General features: G+C 38.2%; 1 protein-coding gene across 2 annotated transcripts in view; it reads left to right on the forward strand.

Annotated features, from left to right (window-relative positions):
• Positions 1 to 13,657, forward strand: part of LOC140921288 (uncharacterized) — a 39,391-nt gene extending 25,734 nt beyond the window's left edge. Inside the window, exons 6-12 of one of the 2 annotated variants that reach the window (XM_073371278.1) lie at positions 309 to 710; positions 6,547 to 6,887; positions 9,765 to 10,044; positions 11,107 to 11,239; positions 12,159 to 12,273; positions 13,106 to 13,187; positions 13,589 to 13,657. In XM_073371278.1, coding sequence (XP_073227379.1) covers positions 309 to 710; positions 6,547 to 6,887; positions 9,765 to 10,044; positions 11,107 to 11,239; positions 12,159 to 12,273; positions 13,106 to 13,187; positions 13,589 to 13,605 — 1,370 coding nt within the window. In that variant the 3' untranslated portion in view covers positions 13,606 to 13,657. Of the gene's footprint in view, positions 1 to 308; positions 711 to 6,546; positions 6,888 to 9,764; positions 10,045 to 11,106; positions 11,240 to 12,158; positions 12,274 to 13,105; positions 13,372 to 13,588 lie in introns of those variants that run through there. The other variant, XM_073371277.1, reaches the window with a different exon arrangement.
• The last annotated feature ends 138 nt before the right edge of the window (positions 13,658 to 13,795 follow it).

Consider the following 13,795-nt stretch of genomic DNA (forward strand, 5'->3'; position numbering starts at 1 on the left):
TTAATTGACATCAACTTTTGCCCTCAAAGGCAATAACACTTAAACATAAACAAACCCTTTTTTAAGGAAACAAGCAAATTTTTAAAACATGGTTGTCAAAACTCAGTTGCAATGGTAATGACAATGTTTACGTGGACGTTGCGGCGAAATTTTAAGGAGAAGTCACTAAATTTGGTGGTGATAGCTTAATCGATTTTAAAGTTATTCAACTTTTTCGTGAGTTGGGGGGGGGGGGGAGGGGGGGGGGAGGTCGAAAGCCCCCTTCCTGTGTGAATAGTGTTAAGGCGTGTTTATGTTTTTGTTTACAGCACGCAGAGACATATGCTTTAAAGACTCTTGCTACACATTTGCGCCAAGGGGAAATACATGGCCAGAGAACAGAAAAACCTGTCAAGACAAAGGGGGCGACTTGGTCGCTATGGAAGAAGAAGAAGAGTGGCAGTTCGTTAATACAGAAATTCAGAAACGCACCATTCCGAAACCCATGGAATATCACATTGGTTTGTTAAAAGAGGAAGAAGTTTGGAAGTGGGTCAATGGACGACCACTGACAATTAACAAGTGGCAAAAAATAGAGCCAGATTATCGGCAGCCGTCTGGTGATGGAGATGTGGCGGTAATGTCGAAGGATTACCCTGAATTCACGCAAGGATTGTTTAATGACCTCCCAAAAGATATAAAGAGACCATTTATATGTGAAATACCAAAAGGTAAGAGGAGTGAGCCAAATTTATGAGTAAGAAGTTTCTTGAGAAGTTGACCTTCTGTATCTTAAGAGCGAATGTCTGTAAAAATCGAGCAAAATCGAAATTTCGCGGCCACAGTCAAAAAATCATTTTCGCTCATATCTTGTCCATAGATAGGCATAAGTAAGTAACTAAACGTGGTGTAGTTTGTTTTTCAAAAGGCCGCTTGGATTTGGAGAAAATCGACAAAATCAATTTTCGTGGTCGGCGACTTGAAAACAACCAAAATTTAAGGCAAAATGAGGCGGTCTCAAAACTTCCCTCGCACGCACACAGGAAGAAAGCGGGGTAAAATATTTCCCGATAAATCAATTTATAAAGGGCTCTACTTCTCGTTTGGTGATGAATTCTTATCTCAACGATAATCTGGAAGATAAACAATGTTATTTTAGTTTGGGTTCTTTTTCGACTAAACGAAATTTAAATTTAGGCTGAAAGTTGCGTTTTATATTTTAGGCATGTGCTACACCTTGGTTTTGCCTGAAACTCAAGCCATTTGTTATGTAAACATTGTGCTAAAACATATGTAAGAATTGGCCTGGGTAATTAAATTTGTACTTCACACGAACCTTCTGAAGTTGAATAAATTTTGCTTGAAATATGAGACTTTTCAAGAAAGTCGATTGGTTGTTGCTCGACAAGTCACGATGGCTGGGCTCTCCAAACGAAACTTAACTCACAATCGCACTTGTATTAAATACATTTGTACTAAAACGATAATTTTTGTTACCTCAAATGCGTTTTCCCGTTCTTGTCAACTGGCATTGCGCCTTGTCCCATGCTAATCAACCGAAGATCCAAAAACTCGAGGAAACGTGGTGCGTGAAAATAACCTCAAACAGAACATGGCCTATCTTTTCCGCAGTCGCACTTTTACATCCATTACCATTTAAAAATTCTAGGTCTCACAAAAACTGCGATTTTGATAGTGAAGCTTTCGGGCTGCCGATGCCTCTTTGGATATAAAAGTCTCGTCAAAAGTGTTGCGTGACAGTATTCACAGGCTTCCCAATCTAACCATTTGAGCGACGCCGTTTTTTAATGTTCTTGCCAGAAGTAGCATATTATGCTACTAACAATCCAAATCATGCTTTTTTTTGTTTTTTTCCTAAGTTTTCTTAAAGTGTGCTTCCATACAATACTAAATAAGTCCAAAAACATCGTTTTTCACGTCAACTTTCCCCCGTTGCCTTGTATGTGCCTTTGATTGACTTCAGGCTTCAATGTCTAGCTATTTCACCGCCTTATTACCTATCGGGCGGCTGTCTTTCCTCTGACATATGCAAGTTCCATTTTTTTGGATAACAGTTTTCGTAAACATTCTGCAATTTTCTTTCAGTATATATATTTTTTCTAATCTGAACATGGTTATTCGATCGTCAAACTCTTGTTTCAGTCTGTTTATATACAGAGGAACCCCGCCTTGCGACCACCCCGTTTATACGACCACCTCTTGCCTCAGCTCACCTCCCATAGTCTTTCACCCAGACGTGAAAATCTCCGAGTCATTTTATTTTGAAGACCTCTTTAATGCGACCACCTCGGTATCACGACCAGGATTTTATGGCCCAACGCTGGTCGCATCAACGGAGTTCCACTGTATTGAAATTAATAATAATAATAATAATAATAATTAATAACTGAAATTAATGTAAAGAATTAAAATTTAGGCCCCACTTATATGAAGAAAATTTGTCTCGAGGAGAAGGGTCACCCGCCTATCCGTGCTTCCCTTAATAGGGAGAGGGCATGATCTCAGGCTAAGCTTCCCTGGAAAAGGCAACGTTTCACACATTTCCTTACTGAAAACATGGCGAACCGTTTAAATTGCAAAAAGTTTGCTCGGCCAGAAGGGTGACCCACTTTGTCCAGTCACCCTTTTGTAATGGTAGGGTCAGCCTCCTAGCCGGGCCAACGTTTCTCCGTAGGCACTTTACGCGCTTTCCATTGAACAAAAATTCCTGTTTGAAATTTCGGAAAAACCACGTGCCCAGTGGAAGGTGCATTCCAGTTGTAAAGACCAAACCAAAGCCACCGCGAGTTTGGTTATCGTGCTTGTAAGCAGGATACAGATCATTGGTCCCAGGGAAAATAATTTTGTCAAATGGAAGGAGACATTTCGGTCCGATTGCTAGATCAAATCCGATCCGTATCGGTAAAGGGCTCGCATAGCCAAGGCGAGACAATTAGAGCATGCGAGAAGGCCGGTTGGGTCAATTTTTTTTTTTTTCTCTCGGCTAGGAGGGTGACTCTCCTACACGAGACAGGTTTTCTCCATATAAAGGGAATTAAAACTTTCGGATACAAAACTTGTAATAGAGAAGGAATCAGAAAAAATTTCAAAATTCTCAAAAAAAAAAAATAATATTGAAGCACTTGTAATTTCGATCGAAAAAACTACTCAAGTTGCCCTGTGGATGACCGAACAGTTGTTATAATTATATGGCGCCGCACAGAACTTAGTGATTTAGATAGCCTAAATTAAAAGGGTTTTCAATGTACTTAAGAGGAAACTGTCGTTGGGTGCCCCTGTCAACTATCGCCTAACGCTACCACTGCTTTCTTTACCCACATAGTTTTTTTTCAGTTTTACTCTCGGTCATTTGCCATTTTCTGAGTGTGCGCTTTGGTACCGTTCTTGAGACTGAAACTTCTCGAAAGTCCCGATAATTAACGGGCCCCTAAAGCTGTTGTTGTTTACATGCAAGATAGAAATTTCAATAGTTTTGCATCTAACATGATAAAACTATCAGTTAATGAAAACATGAAGTATTTTGCCAGCCAGGACCCGCGCTCCTCTTATTCCTTTCATTTCGGTTTGAATATTTGATTTCGGGCCCGAAAAGTTATAGGGACTTTGGACAAACCGGCCCCACCGACCTCCCTGTTTCTCGAAAGTCCCGATAATTAATGCCAATGATCCCTTTCGGCAACAGCAAGCCGTTGGTGAATTATGCTCACTACTCGAAAGTCCCGATAATTAACGGGCCCGGTAAGTTGTCTCCGTTTACATTAAAGATCGAGGTTTTAATAGTTTTGCATCTAACATGATAAAACTATCAGTTAATGAAACAAAATGGAGTAGTTTGCTAGCCAGGAGCAGCGCTCTTATTCTTTATATTTCGATTTGAATATTTGATTTCGGGCCCGAAAAGTTACCGGGACTTTCGAGAAACGGGAAACCTGGTCCGTTGTCAAAGGCCGCAAGACGGAATTTACTGGAAAAGTAAACTTGATGCTTTTGCCTAAACAGTGTCATTTTAACGTGAATTTGAAGACGTCAGGGCCTAACCCATTGGTAAACACGTTTGATTCCAGCTTTCTAACTTGCTGTATCTGCGGTATATCTTCTTGGTGTCAGATTTTAAAGCTTGTTTGAGTAGCCGAGCATGCTGCAAGGAGGAACTGAAATTGTCTGATATACTTTGACATATCTTTTGGTAAAGGAATGAGAGACGAACAGGTCAGCGTTCTAGACCCCAGGTTTCTTTCATTGTATATATTCGATACTAGAAACTGAAACTCATGCCTTAAGTCTTCACACTCAAGGAGAGGTTTGTAGACTTGAAAATAGCGCTACGTCATCTACCACTTCACAAGGCCGCCCTGCCTGGATAGCATTTCCCCAATAACTTTGCAATATTTTCTTAGTTGCGTTTGCTAATGTAAGTTTTTAATGCTGGTTAGCCTGTGCAAGCATTTGAAAAGGGGAGACAGGGTTTAGAGCGAATTGCTTACCTAACATCCTTGACCAAGAGTTACAGCGTAACCCTTTCGATGGATTCTTCTATCCCCTCAACGGTCTTACCATCGGAGTCTTACTAGGTAGTACCCAACTAAGATTCAGAGCTACCCTTCCCCAAAATATACATAACGTGATTTTTTTTTATTGTGATTCTTCACTCAAAACAAAAAACGCTTCCGAGATCATTTATCCAGGTTGTTCAAAGTTTAAAACCTACGAAGTGTTCGTGTACTGGCAGGGTGTATGATTTTGATGTTTTCCAAATTCCTTAATAGTCATCGCTTTTATCACACGCGCAGGTGTCCGAAAAACTGACCACCACTTTACACTTTTAAATCAAGTACTGTTGGCAGCCAGACTATGCAACCCTTCAGTTGTTGTATAATTGAACAAATAACTTTGGAAACATCAAAGAAATGTATAAACAATTTTGTTGGCTGTTCGAAGGATGGTTTTCGTTGTCACGCAACACCACTCCTTGTCCTCTCACACTTCCGTCCCTGTACGTTGTAACTGATTCTATTAAATGGTAAGAACATCTTTCAAATCACCGAAAATGTCTTAAAAACATATTTTTCTTGTGAAATATTTTGTTCAACCACCTTAAGAATTTAGATCATAACGCTCATTCGGTTGGAGTGACATTTTAATAACCTGGCCCATCTTCAATGACCTCTCGTTAGAGGTCAAATTACAAAATGCCTTAGCGCCAGCAGAATTTTGGAGCTCGAGAGTAGAAAAAGTAAAGCAAGTGTCCCAAACTATAAAAGTAAGTTAATTTCTATTGCATGTTGGCAAATTAACTATCGTACTATAGAGGTACATCAGGTTTCTTCTCAAGAAGTGCCAATGATCCCTTTCGGCAACAGCAAGCCGTTGGTGAATTATGCAAATGCGTCATATTTTTTGTTCAAGTTCAGAAGGTTCGTCTGAAGCGCAAATTAAATTACCCAAGCCAGTTCTTACATATGTTTTAGTACAATGTTTAACTAACTTATAGCTTGAGTTTCAGGAAAAACCAAGGTGTAGCACATGCCTAAAAATTAAATCGCGACTTAAGGTCTAAATTTAAACTTCGTAGAGTTGAAAAAGAACCAAAACTAAAGTAAAATTGTTTACCTTCCACATTATCGTTAAGATAAGAATTCACCGCCATACTAGGGCTAAAACCCTTTATAAATTGATTTATCGGGGAATATTTTACCACGCTTTCTTCCTTTTTGCGTGCGAGTGAAGTTTTGAGACCGCCTCATTTTGCCTCAAATTTTGGTTGTTTTCAAGTCGCCGACCACGAAAATTGATTTTGTCGATTTTCTCCAAATCCAAGCGGCCTTTTGAAAAACAAACTACACCACGTTTAGTTACTTACTAATAAGTATGTATGGACGAGATATGAGCGAAATTTAATTTCTGACCGTGGCCGCCGGTTGCTCGATTTTTACAGACATTCGCTCTTAATCTAATGTAATATTCACAGATTTCAGATTTTCTCAAAATAGAAACCTGTGAGGACCCGTCCACACGTATCCGGAAGATTTCGGAAACAAAGATCTTTTCTTTCTTTTAGCCTTCAACCAACACATAAACTGCCTTCAGTCTGGCACCAAAAACGCAAGTTTACAAAAACGTTCCCAGAGTGAAAATTTTTGAAAACGCCACCCTCTCGTTTACGTGTGGACGGACAAATACGGAGGTTTTCCAACCTCGTTCCCAGGGTCTTCTCGTTTTCAATATGGCGGCTACGAGAAGACCCAGATACAGGTCATACATCATATACTTACTACTAGCATTACACAATATCTGGAAGGGATGCTATCATACTTCGTTCCACTCTTTCAGCACGCTACGTGTCGACGCGTACTTTTATGAAAACGGAGAAATTATTTCCAGAAATATCCGATCACATGTAGAAATGTAGAAAAGTTAGACTTACTAATAATTTAAAGTGACAGGCCGGACAATCGAGATCTAAAAAGCCTTAATTAAAGTATAGGAGATTGCGTGTTTCCTATTTTACTGTATAATGATTACATATAATTATGCTGATAATCACAGGAGATTATTGCACAATCAAGGCGGATGTGGCGGTGTTGGTTCAAGACAGTTTGCTTATTTCCGATACGACCATTCAAAACATACAATCCACGGTAAAAGGTTTATTTTCCACCCTGGAAGCTAAGGATCCAAGTGCGATTTACAACTTTGCATTTGCAATGTACGCTGTGCGGCGGAAAATGAGTCCATTTGGTAGCAAGAAAGACACAGTCATGTCCATGGATAAAGAAATCAAAAGAGGCAAATCTGGTCGAGATCTTGGTGACAAAAACTTGTTGAATCGTACCCTCAATAAAATGATCACTGATAGGTTTATGAGACGCTCAAAAAATACAAAAAAGGTAAGTGTCAATTACGGTTTTTTGGCAAATTGTTTTTGGGGAGTGTGACCTGGCCAATTTGATTTATCTTAAGATCAATTAATGAAACTAGAAATACTTATCTCGCAACCCCTCAGGAAACTCGCTATTGAACACAAGTTAAGCCCTGACGATGATCTCGGTTAGGAACTCGTTGGGTGACAATCCGCGGATTATCCTGTTATGAGGACTCCTTCTTATTTCTCTCTTGTAATCTTAGTTCGTTTTTTGTTTCAATATCTTTAATTCTTAAATTCGTATTTGCAAATTTATGAATAAAATGAATAATATCTAACGATTTAGAAGACCTCATCCCTGGTCGAAGTGGAATTTGGAAATGTTGGTTTTTTAGGAGGGGGGAAATCGAAGTACCCTGAGAAACCCCCTTAGAGCAAGGGAGAGAACCAATAGTAAACTCAACCCTAACCTGAGATCAGGCTTAATTTTAGCGGTTCCAAGCAATAGCAAAGGAACAAATTATTTTTTCTCACGTTCGTTTTCTGTTTTGTTCAATTTGTCCCCCGCGAACAAATATCTGTATTGAATATAGTTCCACCTCCGTGACCTCGGTATTAACATTCCGTGACTTGGTAAGAAAATGGCGTCACAACTCAGATGATAGCACTGACATCATTTTTAAAATAATATTATCGGTTCTTCACTTCAGTTTAATATTAAGTTGTGAAATTCATCAACGGCTATGGCATTTATTTTTTGCTGCCCCGTTTCAAGACCAGATGATCTGTTTTCACTATTAAAGTATGGATTTGTTGGTGTACATCAGTATTCTTCTCTAAACACCTTATTGAGCTATCTCCAATATTGAGCACTACGGTTGGACAGATTGTGAAAACTAAAGTCCGGGTAAATTTAAAATATGATAAAAGAACCATTATTTTTTATCTTGTACACTAATACTACTGTGCAATGAAGAATAAGTATGTGACAAAAATATAATTCACTGGCCTTGAAAAAACTGACAAGGAGGTCGCAAGAAATAAAAAAACCTAAAAGGTTCATAAAAGTTCACTCTAAAAATTTTCATGCACAAACAAAATTTATAAAACCATTACATATTTTTTTTGTAGCCGTTAATTATCATTTGGTTTTGACTGGCAAGATAAAACGCGATCTTCAACCTGTAATATTCGATAGACCATTTTGACACTACATAAACATAAAAGGCGAAAAAACACCTTAACTTATAAGATTAACTATAAAATATCACCTAAATATTTTCTGTATATCGCATAGAAATACACCAAATATCAAATCTAATAATTGATTGCAGTGATCTAAAGATATAATGCAATAAATCCGAACCTACCTCCAGCTAGACGGCGCCATTTTTCTTGCCCTGACAGCGGATCGAGAGCGGAAAGCCAACTAGTTCAAGTCCTACTCCGCATCACAGCTGAACCAGAGAGCGCGTATGAGCGTTTCAACGCCCTAGCTTATTACGCCCTGAGCGGAATGTTATTTACAAAGCAAAACGAAAATTGAGCCGATCTAAGGTTAACTCAACCCACTTATGGCCTCAATAACAGAATTTGAACCCGGGCCACATTGGTGCCACCCTGCGCCACCTGGCTCCCCCTGTAAGTAGTAGTTCAAAAGTTAACACTATTACAAGGTTATAAATTGCAATGAAACTTACAGAACGAAGCAATCAAAAGGCCTCGGAAAATGAATTATTGATCATGAATTAACACTATTTTTAACTAATAGCAATCGAAAACATAGCAAGAAAAGTAGGTCGAAAATTGCACAACTACTGATGTTGAATGTAACTTTTAGTTGAGCATAGACGACTGAACTGGATCGAAATTTGGCACACATAACTTATTCATTTTAAAGTATAAATAGAGGGTTTTTTCCGCATGACGTCATCGCGGCCGTATTGGAGTTCCAAAATAATGAAACGGCGACCATGTTGAAGTTCCGAAATAATCCTGTGGGAGTTGTAATCTTTTTTTATGTAAACGCTTTCTTTTGTTCCAATAAATTGCAAAGATGCTGGCCACGTGAGTGAAAACGCTCTGTACTGTGTTGTTAGGTCACATGACATGTCCCAGAACATTTTTTTCCGACAACCTTAAATGATTGACAAATCAACGTTTTTAAGAATATACATCAAGATATAACATTTTTCTCATTCATAGGGAATATTTCTAACAGTTTACGTTTGGAATGACATGTTTATGAAGGCAAACACTTTATTTTTGGGCATTATAATGTGATGTTTGCCTTCATAAACATGTCATTCCAAACGTAAACTGTTAGAAATAACATGTCCATCATGTTATTTCATGTCCATCATGATTCAAAACTTCAATTCAGTTAAACTTCGAGTCCATATGCAGAAAACAAGAAAAGCTTATCCTCTGTCAGGAACACCTTATCTAATTAAACAAATTCGCAAAAAATTCGTCAATTTCCTTCATTTTAAATTTTCGGCCACGTGAAATGACACGTGACCATAACTTAATATACATCTACCTCACGAAGAGGAGGTGGCGGGGGGGGGGAATAGCGCTAATATATACCTCGACGCTTTGCGCTTGGCTCCGGTCGCAAAACATTGAATAGCCAAGGATATTCCGAGTTACGGGAGCCAATCAAAACGAGCGAAAAGTGCTATTTACTGATTTGGTAAATACTAATGAGAGATATTGCCAATCATAGATATTTTCCGCACACACCTTTGACCCAAACCTTAAACTCCTTGAGTTATTTTAGGTTTGTAGACTAAGGCTAGCTATGTCCCGAATAACCTTCTTATGTTCACCTGCCGGCCTCATTTGCAAATCAGTTCTTTTTCTTTTTTCTCTTTCCCTTTCACATTCATAAATTCTTTAGATTCTAGTTCTATTCTCAGACGGGAATTTAGAGAATGAAGATGGGAAGATTTTGGACACCTTCAAGCTTCGAAATACAGAAAACCTGTTGAAAGTCACAAACAAGATCAACGTCATTGGTGCTCTTATTCCCAACAAAGACAATTCACAACGAATACAGGAGCTAAAAAGTATCGCCTCTGAACCAGATGACGCCATTTATGCTGATTTTTGCGATCCAAACCGTGAAAAAATCGCAGATCGTCTTCCGGCTCGAATTAGACGATATTTGGTCTGCAAAGGTATTTAATTCAGTTAGAATTTTAATACTACTGAATGATGTAACTCGCACGAGGAAAATCTTAATCTGCTTACCCTTTTTTTTTGTTTGTTGCGGCGACGCCAGAACTTTAACTCGCATGTTTCTGTAAAACAAATCTGTTTTAAGGAAGCACGTTAAGGCACGTTCGATTGACCGTATCCTGGAAAAGGAAGACATTCTAGATTTTTTCGGAATAGTCTTAATTATCAATAAAATGATTTTATTATTACTATTATTATTATCTTTATTTTAGAATGTTTCCGGGTAGTTTGTTTATTTGGTATAACAAAGTCTCGGTTTTTGTTTCACAAGTATAGCATCAACCAAGCACATTGTAGAAGGGGAATCTATTTTTCTTTTTGTTCTTCATTTTCTTTTTCTTTTTCTTTTTTTTTTTTGAGGAAGAACTAGAGGAAAAATCAAGGGAGGAAATGGTCAGATAAGTCTGTTCCTCATTTCCCTCTTTTAAATTTATTGTCACCGAGGACCTCCGCCATAATGTTCGTATTAGCTGCGACGCAAGAAAAACGACATCATTATTTCATTTGTCATCTTTAAAATAGTAAGTTCATTTTATTCCAGAATTGGAATAGCAGGTCAATCGAACGAATATTGCGGTGTTATTCTATGTCTTCCATATTCTGGTATGTTCCAGAATATGGTCAATCGAACGCACCCTAATTTTACTAAAAGAAAAAAAGAGGGAGAGAGCCGTGGGTGTTCTGTGTATAACGTCATTGAAATGGCCGCCATCTCGGTCGCCATTCTGGGTTTTACTCAGATAAAGGTGACTCGGGCGCAAGCATTTAGAACTCATAAAAAAATGACAGTGCAAAATTGAAAAAAAGGTTGGTTTATTAATTTAACCTAGAGTTCAATAATCTTTCATTTGATCTGAGTTTTAGGTATCTGCAGTTTAACTGGAACTCCCTAAATTACTTGGATCTCATGACACACCCCTGAAAGTATCTGGTAACTCGATCGTTGTCCCTATCTTCGTTCATCGCGCACTAATTACTATGTTCTTTATAACTTTCAACAGTAACGTACAAAGTCGAAGTTTACACTCCAAATGAATACGTAAACAGAGAATTCACGCTGACTGTTAGGATTAAAGGAAAAGGGGGAAAAAAGACCGAAGATCAAGAGCTGGTGCCAACAGAAGGCAAACAGGGGTATGGTAGTCCTATCTGTTTGTTAACAAGATACGAATTCGCCCCGGCCCATGTAAGATAACCCAAGACAGTCTTGCATTCTGGATTTCACGCTGTGGATTCCGGATTACAGGAACTTGATCATATCTTTGCCAGTGGAACTTGTATTCCGGATTCTAATTATTAGCCAAGTGTGATTCCGGATTCCTGAGGTGTATTCTGGATTCCAAAGCCCTGGGCCCAGTTGTTCGAAGGCCGATTAGTGCTTAACCCAGGTTATTTTCTTTTTCAAAAGCATTTTTTCAGATAATTTTCTTTGTTTTTTTTGTTGTTGTTGTTGTTTTTTTTGCTGAGCATCCAATCATCAACTCGTTGACAAAAAGAATCAAACTGAATTTACTTTTTTTACGCTTTTATATCTGCATTCAAATTTTACGCTAACTCTGGGTTATCTTAACCCAGCTTTGAACAACCCGGCCCAGGATTCCAGATTCCACGAGCAAAGACTCCAATTCCCGAATTCAGGAATCATTGTCCCTTACATAGGTCTGTTAACTTAGGAAACTTTATCAAAGCGTTGAAACAGTAGGTGGCATTGCTTGTAGCAGAGCGTTTTCACTCATATGGCCAGCATTTATGCAAATCTCTTGGAACGAAAGAAAGCGTTGACATAAGAAAAGAGTTCAGCTCCCTTTGCCGGGATCGGTTTAGAACACCAACGTGGGCGCCGTTTCATTGTTTTGGACGCCGCGACGTCATGTGAAAGCGCTCTAAATGAAAGACATCCCCAAGCGGTCTTTACTATCATGGGTTTCTTCTCTCGGAAGAGGATTACTATTTAGTTGCGGAAAGGCTAATGTATTTGAAATTCTCACTGTTTTAGATTAATTTGAGTTTTCCTGATCATGTCTTTAACGGTTGTCGATTGGTTTGTCCTTAGGAACTTGCTAGTGATAAAAGCAGAGTTCTCCGATATTGATGTGGGCACCATGAAGACGGTTGAGATACTACCAGATAGAAAAATCCAAGGAAATCGTGGGTGGACCCTTAAACAGGTACTATATGATATCAGATCCCGACTATCAGATTGTTTGCGATAAAAGTACAATGTAGTTTAATATGAGATGGGTAGCAGCCGCAGTAGAAAAAGATGGTTCTTTAGATCTCTTTTTTTTCAAAAGTCAAAAGTCTCGCAACGAGACTGTCACCGCGCAAGAAAAGAAAAAAAAAGGAAAAATGTCCCACAATAGCTTACAATAGGTGAAACTGATAAAAAGAATATTTGCACCACCATTGATTATTGTTCTTCACTAGCTAAAATACTCAATATTAATATTCATTACTGACTAAAGTACTCAAATACGACTATATTTAATCGATCAGCTGACGTAATGTTATCAATTTCGCTTGGGAACGCCCTCCAGTCCTTAACAGTTCTACAAAAATAACTAGCTTTACATGTCTAAGTTTCTGGTAGTAGTTCAATAAACTTGTTCTGGCTATATAGAGTTCCTTAAATGCCTTCTACGTTTTCTGAATTAGGGTCGTTCGGTTGAAAAAAATAACGTACTCATCAGCATCATTGCCGTGGAGAGTGAAAACAACAACACATGGAGACAAAATCAAACTGCGTACCGTTCTCTCTGTTAATAGGTGAAAACTAGAAGTTGGTGCTATGAAATACTATAACAATGCTCATACTTATGATTTTAATCAAAGGTATGAGCATTTTAATAATCAGAGTGAAAAAAGGGTTAACTACTTAATTAATTATTTTAGAAAATGCAATTTAAAAAAGTCAGGTCGGTCGGACGATGCTAAAACAGGAAAAAAGGAACGTTTAAGTGCCGAGTAAAAATAGCTGTCTTTGGTTGAATTGGTTATCAGATAAAAGTTACAAAGGAAGACCAAACAATTACTGCAGTGTTTGATGAAGAAATCCCTACCTGGCCGTTCAACTGGTTTTCTGGTAAGTTTTGCCAACAGTAAAAATTTAGAAGCAATCTAACAAACACAAATAGGTTTATTTGTCTTATGGCTTAGCTTTAAGGGGTGGCAAGAGCACTTACGTCGTAGACGGCCTGATTTGAATTAAGTTCGGTTACGCAAGGCCCTGGAAAACCGGCTGCAAATTTGTAAATTGTGAACAAATAAGAGAAGAATCCGGCGTTAACTAGACAGTGAAGAACGTTATATTTCTTCTACACCATATTTCAATTTTGTAACTTCTCTTTTTTTTGATAATTTTGATATTTTTTAGAGTTTCATTTTCAATTCACAGCTTTGTTGTAAATAATTGTCGAAGTCAGATATTATCATTAATATTATTGTTGTTATCATAATGACGATCATTATTGTATTTTTACACAGAGAGCCCAGATGTTTGAACTGTCCACTTATGGAATTTATCATCTCTGAAAGGAAACTGTCAATAAACGATTATTAAAGTTCACCAAAAATAGTGTGTGTTTGTTGTGCCTTTTCTGGGCGGTTTCTTGGTGTCGTGGAAACCATGGTTCGTACAACTTTGCACGAACAAATTTCAAGGACTTTTCAAGGATTTTTCCAGGACAAATT

This window comes from Porites lutea, chromosome 12 (genome assembly GCF_958299795.1).
Source record: "Porites lutea chromosome 12, jaPorLute2.1, whole genome shotgun sequence".
Classification (NCBI taxonomy): Eukaryota; Metazoa; Cnidaria; class Anthozoa; order Scleractinia; family Poritidae; genus Porites; species Porites lutea.